At 38.9% G+C, this 20589-nt stretch overlaps 1 protein-coding gene across 3 annotated transcripts; it reads right to left on the bottom strand.

The window, feature by feature from the left end:
* Positions 1-488: 488 nt before the first annotated feature.
* LOC101860077 (putative RNA-binding protein Luc7-like 1) lies at positions 489-20360 on the bottom strand. 3 transcript variants are annotated; one of them, XM_005092488.3, is made up of 10 exons: positions 20136-20360; positions 14399-14493; positions 12310-12408; positions 11754-11864; positions 10831-10974; positions 8737-8913; positions 8075-8322; positions 3460-3546; positions 1392-1514; positions 489-590 (listed from the first exon to the last, which is right to left on the bottom strand). In XM_005092488.3, the coding sequence occupies exons 1-10, from the start codon at positions 20194-20196 to the stop codon at positions 545-547; spliced, it is 1191 nt and encodes a 396-aa protein (XP_005092545.1). In that variant the 5' UTR covers positions 20197-20360; the 3' UTR covers positions 489-544. The 3 variants fall into 3 exon arrangements, with proteins under 3 accessions (XP_005092545.1, XP_012934749.1, XP_005092548.1); XM_013079295.2 differs by lacking the exon at positions 14399-14493 and adding an exon at positions 14199-14283 and having other exon boundaries at positions 20136-20224; XM_005092491.3 differs by lacking the exon at positions 14399-14493 and adding an exon at positions 14214-14283 and having other exon boundaries at positions 20136-20224.
* Positions 20361-20589: the final 229 nt, after the last annotated feature.

Below are 20589 nucleotides of genomic sequence, written 5' to 3'. Positions count from 1 at the left end.
GGGAGTGTTGTTAGAAATCCAAATTAACACAACAAAAAAATATGGAAGAAAAGGTCGCTTTTTTTAAGCACAAGGGGGCTATCCTGAAAAATGTTTTGAGAAAATCGAAGGTAAAGTTTTTGCCCCTTGTTCAGTTTCTTTATCAGACAAGGGGAGTTTTCTCTATACACACAAATATACACACCAATGAAACTAAACTTCTCCTATAGGTAGGGCAAAGCCCACCTTTGGTGTAGGTCAAGATTTCTGGAAACCCCCGAAATCTGGGTTAGCCTGCTTGTCCTTAAAAGCGACCAAATAGGGCGAGACATTCTACAACAATAGTTTCTCACTGTCCTTACAGACAAAAAGAAACACCTTATATTCTGTAAAATCTGATAAAATACAAATATTCGAACACGGACCAAAGTTTGCACAACAAGACATCTCTTTGCAATGAAGCCAAACGGAGGTCCTACAAATAAACAAAGAAAGAACAATCTTTCCCCTTGCATACTACACAACACCAGCCGCTTCTCATACGCTCTTCCCACACATGACCAGATCAATCAGCAGATTCCTCATAGGCCTGCGACTCCTGGCCTCGACCACTGTAGACAGAAAAGGAAAATCACTATATAAATAGCTCTATTAACTGAATCGGGACAACTGTATAATAAGGCCAGGTACAGTCGCAGTTACCTAAGACAAACAGATATCACAACAGGAAAAAAAACAACACCCTAGGAGTAAAATGGGAAGTGGTAATTTGTACGAGATTATCTTGGACACGAGGTTGTAGAGTAAATTTGACTATACATAGCAAAAAAATCACATCAACAATAGATTAATTTCAAGCCCATTCATGATATACTCATGCCAAGTTGGTGGCAAAATATTTTTTTTAAAATTAGTAATACAGACCTGTGAAAGCCCCCTATGACCCCAAAAATAGATTTCCTCTGGATCCTCCCTAAAAATCAAGAGTTTGGGGGGAGATATCAGTCTCCAAAACCCCAGTTGATTACGATAATTTTTCATATATTTTATAAGTCAAGGAAATATTACAAATAAAACAGTGCATTTCCCCGTCATTTTTCAATAAGAGGAGTCCGACTGATTGAAACAGAATTTAACTTAATTTAAGAAAAAAAATAGGATTTTATGCAAATCCAATCCTAGTTTATGAAACCAGCAAAATTAAACTGAAGGGCTCTGATTTTTATTGGGAGAACTTGGTAGCTCTGGTAATAGAAACTTTTAAATTCATAAATTGTTTCAAAATATCAAATCGATGGCTTTTTCCCACTTGTACACACGAAAAAAAAAATATAATAACAAAAAGAACAAAGGAATAAGAAAGATATGTAACAGCTCCACTTCTCATAAAAACTATAATCTATGGCCATTACCTCCTCTCAGCAGAGCGAGACTTGGACCTTGACCTCTGTCCATTTCTTGGGCGACTGCCTGAATGGGACCTCCTGCGGTGTTTGCGGCGAGAATGACTACGAGACCGCGAGCGTCTGTGCCGGCTGCAAGAGTACACAATGAGGAAACATGAAAATGTTGTATGTCATTGTATCTATGGAGAAGTTTTACTTTTGAGTGTGTTAAAACTTTTGGTTTAACCCTTTATCTATCAAAAGAAGTTAATAAACAATTAAAAAGACAACACACACACAATAATATTCATTTAAACTAATAGACCTGCATGTGAGCCTCGACCAGATTGTCTGAAAATTTTGCGCACCCCCCCAAAAAAAAAGCCTTTGTGGGTGTCATAAGGAAGGACATCCGAGTAACGAGCGACCACCCCAACAAACAATAAAGAAGAGACCTAACCCTAACCCTACCCCCAAAAAGAACCTGCAACGGGCCTCATGTAAAAAGGCCAAAACAAGTCCTAAATGAAAAAAAAAAATTTTAATTAAAAAACCACACTCCAAAACAAACAAGGAGCATATAGAATCTAGATCTAGATTCTAGATCTATATGGCTTACATCTACATTGCTATAGGGTTTGATACAATAACACAATAGAATTGGAATATGAATCCTTCATATATACAGATCTAGATCTATATCTAGTAGAACAAGTGAATAGGAATAGGCCTCGAACTAAAAATCCGCATCCGATTCCGAACAGAAGGACTCAGCTGAGTCTAGATTCTAGATCTAGATCGATCTAGATTCTAGATCTAGATCGATCTAGATTCTAGATCTAGATCGATCTAGATTCTAGATCTAGATCTAGATATCTAGATCAAGAATAGATCTAGATTCTAGATCTAAATAAATAAATAATTCACGCACCTGATGAAATGCTTATTTTTACCAATATTAATATTACAGCACAACCTATGATGGGGTTTGACACAATAGAATTGGAATATGAATCCCCCATTGAGGTCTATAATAATGATCTATATAAATCTAGATCTAGATTCTATTAGAACAAGAGAGTCGGACTTGAATGAATCCACACGATCTGAACAATTGATTAAGTCAACAAACGAAATTGAAAATGGCCGCTCGAGCACGAAACTGAAAGTAGATAGTTGTCGTCCTTTTTCGTATTCGCATTTCTACTTAGGTTCCGACAATTATGTCGGAAACGCCGACGTCGGCAGTCGGCGGTGCGCACGTTGGCAGTCGGCACGGAGACGAAAGTGCCGACGAAAGAAAAAGGGGTCGTTGGCAGTCCGCCAGGCCTCGCACTACGCACATTGACTGATACAGGCGGGCCTAGCGATAGCATCGGCCGGTTCGCGGGTCGGGTCGCGATTGTCGGATTTCAGACGATTGTCGGCAAACATGCAGGTCTAAACTATACATTTAGACTTCTGGGGCAAATTTAAAAGAGACTAAAGATTAAAGACATTAATTGCAGGAAAAAATTTAAATATTGATAAATCGTGCAATTTTATTTCTTCTTCAAAGAAATAATGTAGACCGAGCCAGTCTAATGTTAGAAGGGCTAGCCAACAATGGGGAAACAATCTTTAAACACAAGAAGTCCAACACAACACATGACCTCAGAACAAAAGCAGAAGTCCAACACAATGAACAATGATATAGACACTACTTTGTAAGGGGACCCAGAACTTCCCCCAATGTGTCCTTTGTGTGACTATGCATATGAGGCAGTGGAACATCACCTTTTCCACTATACAGCCCTAAATGACATCAGAGCTACCCTTCTCCCTCCGACACCTAACTTCGACAACACACTCTACGGAACATTACAGCAACTGCAGCAAACCTGCACTTATCACTACATGGCATTGGACAGAAGGGCGAGAGCCCAGATGTTGCTGGATCGATAACAACAACAACGTAAGGGGACCAACTGTGCAAACTAAGAGGCTTCAACCTGTTACATTGAAATGGCAAACTGGAAGCAAAATAGACGACAAGTCAACTGCCTCCGTCAAAAGAAGCATCCATCTAAAAAAAGAGACGCCGATTCAAAATTACCTTCCTCTCGATGTAGATCTGGATCTACGAGACCGGGATCGACTCCTCTTGGACCTCTTGCGTGAACCTCGCTCTCGTGACCGTGAGCTGCAAAAATACGTAAAATTCACAACTTATCAGTGCTTGATCTTTTGCATAACCAACAGTACTGACAAAACACAATAAAGGGAAGGGATCAGTTTTACAAAATATATACTAATTCATCAATTTTACAAGAAAAAGCAGACAAAAATACCAAACAATAATGAGGAAACTTAATTCCTTTAGCAAAAGCAATTGTAAGATCTCTTTAAAAAAACAAAACTGCGCAGTCTATGTATACCTTCATTTTCTATTTATATTAACTCACAGGATCCAGATCCCACACCTGTCACAGGAGCACCTCCTTCGTGCTACAGCAGGATCGCTCAGACACTGCAGGATGGGCTATAATAATTTTTTCCTCCTTCCTACATCCTATAGCAGTCAAAACAATATAATAATAATAATAATAATGAAGATCATCTATATCGCCCACTCCCATGTAAACACAGCTCTAGGCGCTTTACGTAAATGCATGTACGAAAAATATTCACACACGCGACACACACACACTTACATTACACATGCACATCAAAACGCACACCATAGCTGCCACTCAAGAATTTTTTAAAAGGAGGAAATTCACGCGTACGCGCACTCTCCGAAGGCCGGAGTAAAACCAGTGAGATTCAGAGGCAATATTGGAAAATCTAGCCTACGGTTTTGGAAGGGAAAACTGTCATATTGTTAACCATAGGCGACTGAATTAAAATGTATTTCTAAAAAAAAACAACAACAAAAAACCAAAAAGGCATAAGTTGACTAAAAAGCATTCGAGTCAATTTGACAGTTCGGACTTGGTGACTAAAAATCCAGTGTTTGTTGCCAGTTGGTGTGTCATAAAAAGATTTCTTTCACTTTAGAATTGTACATCGATGTAAAGCAGTATCGGATCAAAGAGGCAGGCACTCCTGTACAATATTGCGGCCCCGTTTGCACTTAGTACCCTTGTAGTGTGTTTCTTATTTAGAGATCTAAACTGAATTAAAATTATAGCCAAAGCTATCTAATCTAGATCTAAAATCTAGATATCTAAATATGTGTAGATCTAGATTATATCTAGAGAGAGATTATCTAGATCTAGATTCACTTCCACAGCCACAATAGCCGTCATGTAAACAAACGGGACCGCAATTGTACAGGAGTGCCGCGGGCCGCGATTTCTTTCGAACCAAACGCAAAGTGCAGCAAGCGGCTAGTTCAATTTTCTAATGAACTTTTCAAGTGGCACACCGGCTGCTTCTCTCTCATTCCAGCTCCTTTTATTTTTGCATTCTGCATCAATTTCTCTCAAATTTCCACAGTTTTCAATGACAACTCGACGCGCAAACGTCCCGATGCCCGATCGACACTGTGTTGCTCCATAACAATAAACTATGTGAAGCTAGCGCTGGGCCTAGAAGAACGGAAGTAGAAAGCTACGGGCGGACATGCGCAAGCCGCATTTTCGTCTCTCTCCCAGTTCGGTGTTTTCCGCGGGTAAAAAAAAAAAAAGTATCGAAATTTGCGACCAAGAGCGGTCCAGCGGAGGAAGGGGGAAAGTAGCGGGACAAGCTAGATGAAGCAGAGTTTCCGCTATTTAGCGGGAAAGTGGTAGCTATGGCACACACACCCACCTCCTTGCATATCACACGTGCACGCTTACACATCGTTACGAAATGAGCACATACACATACATAATACAATAATATACACAAACCAAAATACATAAATGGATTCATAGTCATTTACATAACATTGAACTGGACATGAATCTACAGGAATATGTTAGTGAAATAAGAAGTATGAGAAATCTACTTCCCACATCATATAGGAATATGGTGATCTGCTATACACTTGAAGAAGCAACTTGTAGTCTGTTTCAATAACAGATTTACAACCACCAAAAAAAAAAAAACCCTTTAAAAAAAGTGTACAGAATCAATAAATATTTTTTATGAACTTCACCAATCTATGCCCTTAGTCACGACAAAAATGTCTTGTACAAATAAAGTTTGTTTTCAAATAAAAATTCAAAGAATTCACTCTTGATGCCCAATGGAATCTTATGTTAATATCTAATTAAAGACTCATCATCATCCAGTACCAGATCTGCGACAAACATCGGTGATCATGGTTCTCCATTCATTCTTTTGCTCGGATGCTCTCAAAAAAGCTACGTTTCCCTGATTTTTCCCTGTTACCCATTTGTTTAGGTTCCCCAAGTATGTTGTTCAGGGTCTTCCCCTGCCTCGCTTGCCCTCAATTTTGCAAGTAAGAGCTATGAGTTCAAGACCCTTATGTCTATTTATGTGTCCCAAAAACTGCATTTGTTGTTTCCTGATTGTTTTTAACATTGAGCGTCCCACGTGGGCTTCATCAAGCACTACCTCATATTTGATTTCTTTTCTTTCCACGATACTCTTAGCAGTCTCCTAAAAAACACATTTCTGTTGCTTCTATTTTATTTTCACCGTCTTTAGTGATTGTCCAGCATTCACAGCCATATAGAAGGGTTGACCAAACACAGCATTTCAGAACTTTCATTTTGGTATTCATTGGGATGTTTCTATTTTTCAGGATTGGGCTCATTTTATTGAAACTAGCCTTAGCCATTGTAATTCTCCGTTTTATTTCTGTGGAACATTTGGCATCAGATGTTATCATATATCCTAGATATTTAAACTGTTGGGACTTGTTTGATCTTTTCACTTATGCTAATGAGATTACAACTAGGCTTTGCTGCTTTTTTGGATATTACCATGCATTCTGTTTTCTTTACATTCAACAATAATCCTTTACCTTCACTTTCTGTTACAACAGTAGAAGCAATTGAAGGTCCTTTTCTGAGCCTGCTATTAAAACTGTGTCATCTGCATACCTGATGTTATTAATCTTTTCTCCATTTATTTTGAGACCTGGACATTCTTCTATGTTTCCAAGGATTGTTTCACTGTACATATTAAAGAGGTCTGGTGACATACATCCTTGCCTCACTCCTCGCCTAATCTGCTTTTATTGTTTGTGAGTGATACATTAAAAATTTCAGACTTCCTTTTAAAAATACAGAACATTAATATTCACAGGTTATACTAAGGAAAAAATCTCTGTATCAAGTGAGATATTTTTCACATGCTGTACTCTCATCTGCACAAAAGCACCCTAGTCTGATCTATACACGAAAAAAAAAAACGCTTCTGAAAATTTGCTTCCTGTTAAGTACCAGTTTAATAGTCTGCTGCACCCTCATACTTTCACCATCACCCCTATGAGCTGAACCAAAAAGAATTACACTGATATGTTGTAACTACAGCGTAACTTTTAACCCTTCGCGAGGCTATATATAGTCGCGATGGCCACGGCAGTCGTTCAGAGGGTATCGCGACTATAGTCGCGTTAACACATGGGTGCACTTGCGACCAGGTTTTGTGTACGGAGCCACAGGAAATGGATTAAACTAACTTGAACTTCATCCCAAGAAGATTTCCTTAGTAGTTTCTGCACGGAAGTGGAAGCTAGAGCCAAAATCGAAAGTACATTGACTAGTTTATTACTCTTGTTTACTTTTCGCCACAGCTGATGGAAAATGGCAGCGAATTTGAACTTTTGAAACCTCTTTGATGCATTTTATGAGGATGGTAATGACAGTGAAGGTGATGATATTATTCCTGATGCTCAAACTGTGTTTAGGGGAGAAGTAGGTCATCGGGAACCAGTGGTTCAAGCTCCCGGGGATCGAGATATTGATCTACAAAATAACTGGGTTCGTGAAACTTCTGCTCCTATTGTAGAGACTTTTGTTGGCACACCTAGACTCTTAGTGGATCTTCCTGAGAATCCCCAGCCCATAGATTTCTTCCAGCTCTTTGTAAATGATAATATTATAGGACTGTGGGTTGATCAAACCAATGCTTATGCAGCAAGCAAGTTGGATGTTACCTATGACTTACCCGAGCACTCGCTGCTCAAAGAATGAGAAGACGTAACCCTGGATGAAATGAGGAGACTTCTAGCGGAAACACCCAATGCGAAACTGTTCTGTGTGCTATGAAAATAGGGCACACAAGACTGGATTCAAGAGAAAACAGACTGCCTACCAGTGCAAGAAATGTGATGTAGCCCTGTGTGTCCCTGGCGGTTTTAAACTGTATCACACCAAAAGGAATTTGACTGTAACCTCCCGGGAGTAACTCACAGACAAAAACAGACTGACAAACGAACAGCGAAATGCAAGTCCAAATACAGTCATGATAATTTTTACAACATTTGTTTTCTGTATTCAATTACCAGTTCATTGATGCATGGTTTGTTGTTCTATCTTGAAAAATAATGAAGTTATAAGCATTTACGATAACCCATCTGAATTTTCACCAATTTCTCAAAATTAATCCGCCTCTGGGGGACAGAGCAGAGCCAAATAATGCGCCTCTCAAAGGGTTAATGTCTATATTTTTCTGTACCTAATCTGTTATGCAAAACAAAAATGACACTGGTATATCAGAAAATCAGAGATCCACCAAACTCCAGGAAGGCGGGAACTTGTCTCACCACTCACCTCCTCCTCCTCCTGTGCCTGTCTCGGCTGCGTGACCTCCTCCTGTCTCTCTCTCGATCTCTGTCTCGGCTGCGATCTCTTGTGCTCCTATCTGCATCTCCGCGATCATAACCTCGGCTCGGGCTTCTGCTGCCACCAGCCATGGCACCACCTCGGTTCCGATCACCATCACCACCGTCCATTTCCCTTCTCTGCCTCATTTCCTCTCTCTGGGCCTCCCTCTGAGCTCTTCTCTCTGTCACCAAAGTCTGTAAGAGAAAAATTACTTTTTTCATTTCTCTGATAAGATTATGTTACATGGTGACTGCTAAACAGATTTCAGGAGGTGACATACAAAAGCACAATGAACAAAACAATGGTATTTCAAAACAATCTGAAATTGCACAATTACATCCAAGACAAAATCAAAAAGAGTAACAAAAATGCTTCTGCATCTTCTGTTGTCTTGTTAGAGCGGCCCAAGTTTACCATGTCTAAAATTTCTATGAAAGCGTATGTGTATATTTTCTTTTAAAATAACATCATTTCCCAGACTTTTACTCCATGTCGTTTGAAAACAGCATGTAAAATGTTGAACGCCCATCCCTGTTTGGAAATGGCACTAGGCACAACAACTGTTGACACCCCCCACCAGACAAATAAAAAACAATCAATCATTAAACCTTCAATTGGTCCAGCTTTTCCCGAATGGTGATGAACCCAAGATGCAGTTTGCCTCCAAAGTGATCAGCCAAACGGCGATCGTTGTCGTGGATGCCAAGGTAAGCCCCACACACTTCACACACTCGGAGTTTCTGCTGCTGGTAGCTGGACGCTGGCATGGAGTTCCTGAACTCAGTCTGTAAAGTACAAAAGCAAATATTTTGAACCAATAAATCAGAAAATACTAAAGGACAAAAGTTGGAATTCTTCTTCAATAATCTGTGATGGAACATTTTCATCATCATGAGAGAGGAGCGCAGAGATGCCAACCACAGAAAACTGAAATGAGTATTGGGAAATATGAAAATGTGTATTTTCAGGGGAAAATGCATGTGTATTCCCCACGACCGACCGACCAACTAGTAAAATGTTAACGGGGTCCAGTAGTATTTCCTGAAAAAAAATTACTAGCTCACCAGCTCGAAAGAGGGAGCACATACGCGTACAATATACATGTAACCAGTCAACAACATGTCAGTGTTCAGTGTCGTACTGGGGTCTTGTTTGACTTAAATATTTCAGTCTATTATACCGGTAATATTTTCCTCTCATTATTATGTAAAAAATAAATCCTGCTTTGAGAGTTTGGAAGGGCCTAGAACCAAACTTTCGACTATCAAGAACCAGTCTGGGTGTCATGATTCATATTATGAACTTACAGACTCAAATTATTGCTCAAACTCAGAGAAAAGCAAAAACTTGAATGGCTCAAGTAGACCCATGCATTGTGAGAGTTGAAACAACTGTGGTAGGGCAAGATGCAGTGACACTGAAAATCTGCCAGTCTTGAACAGAAAGCTACAACATACACTGTAGGTATAATTTACTATCACCCATCCAATGAAACACGAACACATTATTTCAATAACACAGACTAGCAAAGTATGAAGGGTCCCTATTCTGCACACGGCCTGCTCCAACGCGCACTTTGCAGAAAGCTCTAATCAAAATTCTGAAATGTGCTTCCAAGTTTTTGTCCTCTGGTGTTGCCTTCACACCCTCCCCCATAGTATCTTAAACCCCCCAAAAATCAATAATCTCCTTCCATATTCCGTAGTCCTATACTTCGCAAGGCCGTTACTCCCACCAAAGACGGTCTTTACTCACACGATGCCGCATTTATTTATGACGCGAATGCGCGCAGGTTCAGTGACCGGTCACGATGGCGAGCCAGACAGTCTAAAAATCGGACGACACTTGTATTTTCCTTTCTTTTTTTTCCACAAGTGACAGCACAGAGACAAGTCCGAGCATTGATTAAATTTTATTTACACGGCGACATTGCGTTTATACTGCACAACCTGCATGTCACAAATGTTGCGTTAGCAGACAACTGCTGGCAAACTACTCGGTGGTATCGAAAGCGAAAGTAGATCTTGATTTTCCTGATCGAGCCTCGGTGTCACATACGCTTCCATCTGCTGCCTATTCGCGTGAAAGTGAAACGAACTCTCCGGACGGGGAAAAGCTGAACGAATATAATATCGCAATCGTGACCCGCAAAAATGAACTGACTGACCTTATCGGACTTGGTTTTCAAATATTCCAGTTCTGCGATACTGATACTATTTTGAAAAAACATGGGACTTGAGATAATAAGGTTTACTCGCCCAAGCTGAATCTCGTATTTTTCGCATTCCAATATGCATATTTTTTCATCAAAAGTCGTATTCGCATATTTTCGGCAAAAAAATAGTACTAAAATATGTAAAATCGTACTGGTTGGCATCTCTGGGAGCGGTATCTGCTTTGACTTAATTAAGATTCAGAAAGGTTCATTTTATGCATTTATACTTTTGGTGGAATAATGACAGGATCGGGAGCTCAACAAGACTGGAAAAAATAAAAAGTATCAAGGCAGAATTCAGTCTTGTTAGCTGGTTATCCCAGCACTGGTATAAGGTTTAGATATGATTTAAAAAAGCATATTCTCCCCAGGGAGTTTTCTGTAAAATTACCTTAATCAATAACCATATTGGTTGGCTTTCCATCATTGTATTTTATATACTTTGCGTGAATCTTCCTTTGCAGACAGTTATTTAACTTGAGCTTACCTCGGCTTGACTCTTTTTTCCTTTCAAAGCCTCAACTTCTTCCAACATCTTCATGGACTCTTCCACTTCACCAGCAGCTCCAACCTCCTCAGCTTTAGCCATCAACGTTCCAATCTGTTCGCCCAGACTGTGGATCTGTTCTGCCTGCATGTAGGAAAAAAACAGCAATGCAGTGATCATTAATTTGTAAGCTTTGAGCTAATAAAGCGTTCCCTCAACCTTTCTTGTAACATGTAAGGGCCACACTTGATGTTTGAGGCTGCGGCTACATCTCACCGAAACCAGGCCTCCTCAACAGCATAAGAACTTCTTCTACCCCAACTTCTGAATCCTCTCAACATGATGAGATAACTATAAGATGTGACTGTCATGAATGGATCACTCATGCCCTTGTAACTGAACAATTTTAAGAAGTCAAGTTTTGCCCTTTATATCTAATTTTGGTTGAAATCTTTCTCTAACATACTGATTGATTTTCTTCACATTTTCAAACTCGACATCCCACTAATTCTATCCATTCAGTTTTGTTAAAAGTAGTGCAGAATTTACCTAGTTATTGCCCTTTAAGCTGGTCTTCTTTTTCTGTTTTCTTTCTACAACCTGTAGTAATTTACTTTTTTTTTTATAGTAGAGGGTTTTACAGTGCTTTGAACTGCATAAGGCCATATGAGCGCCAAATTAATTTACTGATTGGCCAAAACTAACTGACCATATCAAAGCATCGTAACATGAAAGTCGTTATTTCAAAATGTATAAAACAACAATATTGACACTTCCAAAACACATACAAATAAGGAAAAAAATCAGCAATCTAAATTCATTTCATAAATACTCATTACCACTTGCCTCTGACCTGAGAAAGGAACTTATTTTATATTCATTTAAGCATGAAAGTCACTCTAGTCAGAAAACGTTTTAGTTACCTTTGAGTTTGCCTCTTCACTCAGTTCCTCTTGAGTTTCCTTCAGTCGGCGTTTGGCCACTTCAGTCTTTCTGTCACAGTCAGAAATGAAGCTCTGAAGGTGTTCCATCGCCTGCCAATGCAAATATGAAATGATGTCTCAACATTTAAAAAATTGTCTAAAAAATCAAAACATTTTCTGCTACAATAGAATATATGAAAAGTTATATGGTGAAAAAAAGAAAAGAAAAACATTCCAGATTTGAAAGTCATTCCTCGAAAGTGTGCACAAGAAGAAATACTTTATGGGGTTAGCCGCCTCCAGATATGACAAGTGTGTGTACCTCAGAGTTCTGATCTGATGCCACAAAGACATTTACACATGAAACTGACCATGATAAAAGACAAAGAAAAGTACATACTTTGCTAATTAAAAAATCAGATCTTCCATCAAAAATACTTTTTTGTCTTCACGACTTTTAAAATTGAAACATAAACATGATAAGATAAGTGAGAGATTTCTTGTTCCCTAGTGACACAGTTGAGATAAGTTTGAAAATGGACAAAAAGTCACTCACATCAATGTCATAGAAATAATCCTTGGTTTTAGCAGCCAGCTCATAGTCCGCTCGCAGGGCCAAGTCATGTACATTGGGGCATTCACCCAAGTCCATTCGCTGTAGAGTAGACAAGGAAAAAAAACAACCCACCTCTGCATTAGTAACTTACAGTACTCAGGTTTGATTTCACTTGTTCGTCTTCTGTACATCCAAGAAATGCGAGTAATCACACTCAGAAGAAACGAAATATTTAAGTCCTCACAACAGGTAACGGACAAAAGCCATTTTTATCTCTCTCCAACAACAACAAAAAAGTTGTATATCAATATAGCCAGGCACAAATGGATTAACTCCAAAACTTTCTATAAGCTATCTTTTTTACCATAAAGAGAGTTCAAAGTTAGGTACATCATCATCCCAATAAATGGTGTGAAAATCCAATGAATACAAATGCATTAAACAACATGAAATTTAAGTCGAAGTAGTCTTTAATATTTAAATTACACTTTTTAGCTTTCACTGTAAAATGTACTTCCATGGAGACAGCCCATCTTCACCCAACACCATTGATACAAAAGATTCTATCATTGATAGTGACCTGCATCAATATTTACTTACATACTTTGTTATACAATTTAAGGCAGTTTCTCTGATAAATATAAAGCCTGCATCATTAAAAAATTCAAAAGCACGTGTGGCACTAGTAATCTCTATCCATTACTATATTTTTGGAGTATTCAGCCAATATCTTTTTTTTATCTTTACAACCAACACTTTCAATTAAAGTGAAGAGTACACAGTAACTCAAAACTCACACATAATTGGTTAAAGAGAATTGTATCCTCTTCAGACACATTCTCATAAAATTACTCAAAAGCCTGCCAAAATGAAGCATGTTTATAACAAATGTCATTAATGATCCTTCTATAGACAAAACACTTGAAAACCTTTGTTTCCACTCTCTGAAATTACATTGACTGATTTTTGTTTTTAAACCTGTCATTCGATAAAAAGTGTTGAAGCCTCCACAGGGCAACAAAAGAAGAATAAAGAACTTTCCATTTCACAAGGCGTGTCTGTGCTCAGAAAGTATTTGGCTTGGTTTCAGAGCATTTCATTTCCCACGTTAACAGACAATCAATGTGCAACATGAAGCACATTCTGTGCATTAAAAATATTCCAACAGTTTGCTCAAATGCATGAAACAGAAACAGCTTTTCCAAAGCAGAGTGCTTCATTATCTTTTTCACAGGAAAAAGGATTCAAACATTTTTAAAAAGACTGGTTTCAATCCAATAGCTGTCGCGGTTTCATTCCATTAGCTGTTCAGTTAACCCACCTCTCCTCTTATCTATAGAACAAAATCCATCATACATAAATGATCACAAAAGCAAACTGGTCTTCAAATAATACTCACACACACACTTACTGTCACAAATTGATGAAATTGTACACACTGTAATGAAATACTAATTCTATGAATCAGACTGAAACAACCAAGGAACACCTATCATGGCAACTCTGATGATTTCACTAGTGGAAAATCCTGGTGAACAATTAGAAATAGGACGAGACAGATCTCACACAGACACCTGAATGACAATGTATATCATGGTTGACAAGCATTCAAGCCTTTAGAATTTTACAGAACACAAATACACCAAAACAGTACTTTCTGCTGATGTCTTGATGATAAAGACTCAACAGCATACAAACGTAACACTTAATGACAATACAGGACATATGAATCTTAATGTAGTCTTCACAAACAACGCGAGCTCTGTGGCCACGACATTATCTCAGCAGCACACTGAAAATAACATCACATTCTGTTTTCATTCAAAAACACAGTTTACATGGCATTGATTGAAACAGAAGATGGGAGTTTCAAAATGGATCCAACTCACGGTTTGCTTACGTACCCATTTCCTAGCATGTCAAAGAATGAAACAGTATGACACACCAACCTGATCCCAAGAAGCATTTTTGTAGCTATAAGGAAGAATGAAGAGAAGAAAAAAAAATGAAATTAAAGCAATTGTTTGGTGGAAATCAAACAATTACCACATTCATGGATGCATAAATGTGGCATATTTCTTTCACTCACCGTGCTAGCCAGAATATCATGAGGGCAACAGCTGAGAAGGAAGCTCTTACATACCCGAGGGTCATCAAACCTCACTCGGTACCGGTCACTATCGCCTATACTCAAAGGGAAATTAACACAGGAGAAAAAACAAAAAAAATTATGTCAGTGAGAGAGCTGTTGAAAAACATGTCCAACCGGACCATGGAAATACATACATGACTGTTGAAGGTGCTGCAGCTGCAAGTAGTTAAGCTCAACATCTGCACTCTGGACCATCAATTATATTATGCTATGTGTACACTGGGGTTTCTGAACTGATTTTCTTCACAAGAATTATTTTGGTGGAACTTAAAAAGGCCCGCATCTACTTGACCTACTATCTCAAAGAATGCTAAAACTTTTCCATATATACCAAAAATGATCCTTTCAAGTGTTTTTATTTGATAATATTTCATAAATTTTGAAGAAAAAAGTCACCAGAAATGCCGAAATAATATCCCCTTCATTTTCCAATAGCAAGCCTGTATCCTCAGTTCCACATACAAAGGATGCACAAAAGATTAACATCGAGGAATTCCCTTTATTTATTTTCATAACCTCATCTCTATACTTGAGACAAACAAATGTAATCAGCAATACCTGAATGGATGGTATCTTGACAAAAAGACCACAAATTACAGGCATACTTATCCAAGGAATTTTAAAAAATAAAACTCATATCTCATGCTTAATAATTTGAAACTTGTCCATAAACACGGCTTTTGTTTTTGTATGTTTAAGTAGAGGTTTTACGGCGCTCACAACTGCATAAGAGATGCGGCTTTGAGTAACTACTGTTGGGAGTACAAGATGGAACACCACATTCCTTCTCATGTCTCATGTCATGACATATTATATTCAATTCAGGTTGTCCAAGAAAATGTGAACCTTTATATAATTACTTAATTACACTGACTAATTCTTATCATTAACAACTGAAATTGAAAATAAACAGCGGATGTCAGGATGCTCCTGAATTAATTCAGGGAAAAGCACAAAGGAGTGACTTTCTTATTAAATTGGTAGCTAATGACTCAAAGTTACTGTTACTCTTGACCTTGATAAATTACAATGTAACGTTCAATCATTTCCATTTAGTAAATTGGTTTTCACTTCACCCAAGGAGACAAAAAAAAGGATTTCTGAAGAACTTATTCAAAGTGTTAAAGCAGCATCTGTAATTCCTATCTCACCATCGAACTTTTGTGCATCCTTTGAAATTTACTTGGGAAAATCAGTTTTCAACTTAATAATTTCAGCACAAGTTACATTCATACATACATCTCAGTGTTGGTATCCGCCATCAGACTGATGAGCCAGACTTCACTTTAGGAAACAAATAATTAACCCTACTGACACAAATACTGTTCATACATACATTTTGTATGCTGCAATGTCCATCCACTAGTAGAGAACTATGAATCTATGTTTTCTACATTACCACAAGAAGCAACAACTTAAAACGCATCATAAAATAATTCACAAGAAGTAGTTGCATATATATTTCAAAAATTCAAATAACTAGTGAATATATAGACAGTTATTAAGTTACACCATATTAGCTTCATATCTGGCTGTGAATCACAAAAAAACAAATGAAAAGGAAACGTGGGAGCATCTTGATAAACATCACAAACCATATATAATATTAAAATCATAAAAAGCACATCATTCACCATAGTCACAATGAAGAAACTCCTCTATGACTTAGGTGACAATTTTAACTTAAAAACTGTCCAAAAGTAAACCAAGCTTGGCCTTGGGACCCCCAAAAGGTAGACTGAATGGAAAGGATAAGTGTCATTGGCAAATAAAGTTTTGAGCAACTCATCAAAATGAGAACACAAAAAAGAAGGAATGCACGGGTAACCTACGATTTGCTCACACCCATACTATACTCACACGTACTACGTACAACAACATAAGATAATACGAGGCTACCACCCTTTATGATAGAAAAGCCTATCTCTTGCCTTGACTTCAAAATCATAGGACTGATTAAGTGATGTAATCAAGGGTTTAAAATGTCAACCCAATACCAGAAACTGCCCAATGCAAAATTTAAAAACCATAATACCATTCAATGAAATGAAACCAACCACCGTACAAAATTTTCTTTTTATAAATAAAAACATGCAAGGAGGAATGGATCTACCAAACCACACGCACAGATTTACCGTAGCTGAGTTTACAAAAATGAACCGAACCACAATCTTAAGTTATTTTATTACTAATTTCACACAAAAATAATCACTATCTAATTTAATCTAAACCCAGTACTGCTTTAACGTCGAAACGCGTCGAAACCTGCCAAAACCCTCGAGTTTTATTGCGATTTTCCCATGATCGCTAGACAGAATCAGGTATTTTATATAGAATCACTCCTGTTTCACGTCACATCCACTGCCGGGAGCCAGCTCCTTCACCACTTTCGTGCCGTCGGATGACAGATAAGGTCACTTTTTTTTTAGATAAAAGGTTTCGTTTTTTTAGGCTTTTTTTAAAATGAATGCCTTTGTAGTCATTAGGGGGCTTTCAGGGGGTCTCCCCCAGACGAGCGAGTACGTAATAGCTAAATGATGCGCCGTGTTGTCGCTCAGCTGGACCGCGTTACTTTACCGATCGATATCTGGGCCAAGAGATGTTCTAGACTATGAGGCCAGGATAACTTGCAAAGTCACTGGTCACTATTTATAAATTTGACCCACAATTTACTACGTCATTTCTTTAAAAGGGCCTGCGCGCTTCCCGGTCGAAGCAAAGATTCTCTTTATTAGACTTTGGTCAAAGTCGATCGGCCCTAGGGCCTGCGCGTTTCGTAGGTAGCTGTACCTAAGTACGGCTAGACTGCCAGTCTAGCCGTACTTATCTTAGGCCCTATTAACATTAGAAGGAGTTAAAATACATGCACTGTCATTAAGGCACCTGGTTTCGTCTCAAATACAAATACTTTAGGTACTGCACACTAAAAATGTATATTTACAATTCAGTAGGCCTATTTTTTGTAAATGGTCAGTCTAGCCATCATATTAAGAATAAGTACGGCTAGACTGCCAGTCTAGCCGTCACGTCATTAAGTACGGCTAGCCTCTTCCTTGGTCAATTTGATCGTCCACACCGATAGACAGTAAATTCAGAAGGCCACCTCTATTCTCACCCGGGATGAGAATAGTGCAGGCGAGTCTTTTGGCTATTCTCACCCAGTGCGCGTTCACCGCTATAGCCTGGATCTAGGCCAACAAATTTTGCGTTCACCCTAAACCACAGAATTCTACACTGTGATAAAACAGAAAAATTGTAGTATTCTGTGCCGTGAACAAACGTTCCATTACAACTGTAGTCTACTAAAAGCGTACAATTTTGTCTGTGGGCAGTGGAGAGAGAGAGAGAGAGAAAGAGAGAGAGAGAGGAGTAGCGCGAGAGCTTCAGGTCAAAACTCAAAACAAAATGGCGACCCGCGTAGTTCGGCTCGATTCGAAAGTTAAATAGCCGTAGCATCTTTGTAGACAACCAAATTAATTTACTTTTGTGTTTTAACATCATTTTTTAACTTTGTTTTGGTCAATTTGATAGTCCACACCGATCGACAGTATTCAGAAAGAGACAGAGAGAGAGAGAGAGGGGAGGAGTAGATCTTGCGAGAACTTCCGGGCAAAACAAAATGGCGATCCCCGTAGTTCGGCTCGATTCGAACAGTGAAATACCCATAGCATCTTTGAAGACGATCAAATTAGCTTACTTTTGTGCTATAACGTAATTTTTTCTTGGCTTTTATCAATGGGAGTGTATACAGACCCGGTAACCGGGAATAAAGTCGCAAAGTATACAGACCCGGTAGGGGAACTCTTTTGTGATTTCGGAAAGTTTCAGCACCCTCTTGGCTCAGGGTAGAACTAGGTTCTTCTAGATCTATGGCCTAGATCTAGAAAGACAGCTCTATATAAATCATTGATCTAGTTTCGAGGCTAGCCTAGATCTAGATCTTAAACTGAATGAAGACTGCGGATGTCTTTTCAAGAAAGATCGTTTTTCCCCTGTTTTGGAGTTGGAGGAATCACAATTTGAAGAAAAGAACAATGTCATAATTTCAATCGAGCAGTCACCCTCTCTCTCCCTCTCTCTGTGTGTGTATCGCTCGCATTCTTTTTTTCTTTGTTTGTCTGTCTTTCGTTCCCTCCTGCCAACTTGCGGGCATGTCATATACATTTTGCTAGCACTTCCCCCTGCTCTCTCTCTCTCTCTAACACACACACACACACTCTACCGGGTCTGGGCGCTGAAACTTTCCGAAATCACAAAAGAGTTCCCCTACCGGGTCTGTATACTTCGACTTCGTGACTTTGTTCCCGGTTACCGGGTCTGTATACACTTCGTTTATCAATTTGATCACCCACACCGATAGACAGTATTCTAAAATGAGGAAAAGCAGGTCTTGTTTCGCACCGGGTGAGAATAGCCTACGCTGGCAAGTCTCAACCGGGGTGAGAGGTAGATCGTTTTTCTATTCTCACCCCGGATGAGAATAGCCACTTCCTATTCAGAAAGAGACAGAGAGAGAGAAGAGGGGAGGAGTAGATCTAGTCTAGAATCTAGATCTAGATCTAGATTCTAGATCTAGATCTTGCGAAAACTTCCGGGCAAAACAAAATGGCGACCCGCGTAGTTCGGCTCGATTCGAAAAGTGAAATAGTAATAGAATCTAGATCTAGTAATAGCCATACTCATACATGATAGCAGATAGCATCTTTGTAGACGATCAAATAGCTACTTTTAGCCTAACGTAATTTTTTCTTTGCTTTTATCCATTTGATTATCCACACCGATAGAAAGTATTCCGAAATTAGGAAAAACAGGTCTTGTTTCACACCGGGTGAGAATAGCCAACGGTGGCAAGTCACCCGGGGTGAGAGGTCGATCGTATTTTTATTCTCACCCCGGCCCCGGTGAGGATAGCCACTTCTAAACATTAATTAATGGCCACCTCTATTCTCACCCGGAGTGAGAATAGTGCAGGCGAGTCTTGTGGCTATTCTCACCCGGTGCGCGTTCACCAAATTTTGCGTTCACCCTAAACCATAGAATTCTACACTGTGAGGAAAAATTGTAGAATTCTGTGCCGTGAACAAACGTTCCATTACAACTGTAGCCTACTAAAAGCGTACAATTTTGTCTGTGGGCAGTGGAGAGAGAGAGAGAGAGAGAGAGAGAGAGAGAGAGAGAAAGAGAGAGAGGAGTAGCGCGAGAATTTCCGGGCAAAACAAAATGGCGACCCGCGTAGTTCGGCTCGATTCGAAAAGTTAAATAGCCGTAGCATCTTTGTAGACAACCAAATTAATTTACTTTTGTGTTTGAACATCATTTCTTAACTTTGTTTTGGTCAATTTGATCGTCCACACCGATAGACAATATTCAGAAAGAGACAGAGAGAAAGAAGAGGGGAGGAGTTGATCTTGTTGGGAGAACTTCCTGGCGGGTGAGAATAGCCACTTTTTTCTTAATTAATTAAGATTGTGTAGGCCCCTACCGATCGGTAATTAGCGTGGAACATTTAGATCTAGATCTAGATCTAGAGTCTAGTCTACATGAGAAAATAAAATTCATAATCAGTCAAGAATCACAGAACATAAATTCGTGTAACTTCAAACTGAAATTGAAGCAAGATCAGACGGCTGGCACCGAAAGCAGAGTTTGATTGTTGTGCATTCGGTTCACCTACCATCACGTGTAGTACCCATCAGCTCATCGAGCATAGCCCTGATTTGATCGTGCGCCGTCATATTGATATAAATCCAACAAACAGCTGACAATCAAGACTGTTCGTGAAAAGAGAAATTGGTAAATATGGCGTGGCTTAGAGCAGAGAATGCTCTCGCTTGCTGCCTTCACCGACCGACGTCTTCAAGCACATTCAATATGGCCGCTCTCAAATGCCAGATTGACTATTGACTAGCCTACTTAGAATCTATTGACTTAACGATGATATGACGATTTAGACCAAATTATTTTGGAATAAGCCCTTTTGGCTCGATCAAAGGCATAAACATCTATACATGGGATGTAATACAACAGATAATAATGATAGTTATGATAGTTTTAGTAACGTGTTTTCCTTGCACTCACAGCAACGGCAAACGCTTATATTTGCCTCAAATTTAAAATAATATCAGAGG

This window comes from Aplysia californica, unplaced genomic scaffold (assembly GCF_000002075.1).
Source record: "Aplysia californica isolate F4 #8 unplaced genomic scaffold, AplCal3.0 scaffold00047, whole genome shotgun sequence".
NCBI classification, from domain to species: Eukaryota; Metazoa; Mollusca; class Gastropoda; order Aplysiida; family Aplysiidae; genus Aplysia; species Aplysia californica.
The sequence above is the reverse complement of the archived record's forward strand: the minus strand, read 5'-3'. Positions and strand labels throughout refer to the sequence as shown.

Excerpts from the sequence above, each read along its gene's own strand:
- LOC101860077 (XM_005092488.3), bottom strand. The coding sequence starts at position 20,196 with ATGACGGCGCACGATCAAATCAGGGCTATGCTCGATGAGCTGATGGGT. Across the intron at positions 8,914-10,830 it reads GAAAAAAGAGTCAAGCCGAG|ACTGAGTTCAGGAACTCCAT; the intron begins GTAAGCTCAAGT and ends TGTACTTTACAG. Across the intron at positions 1,515-3,459 it reads AGATCTACATCGAGAGGAAG|CCGGCACAGACGCTCGCGGT; the intron begins GTAATTTTGAAT and ends GTACTCTTGCAG.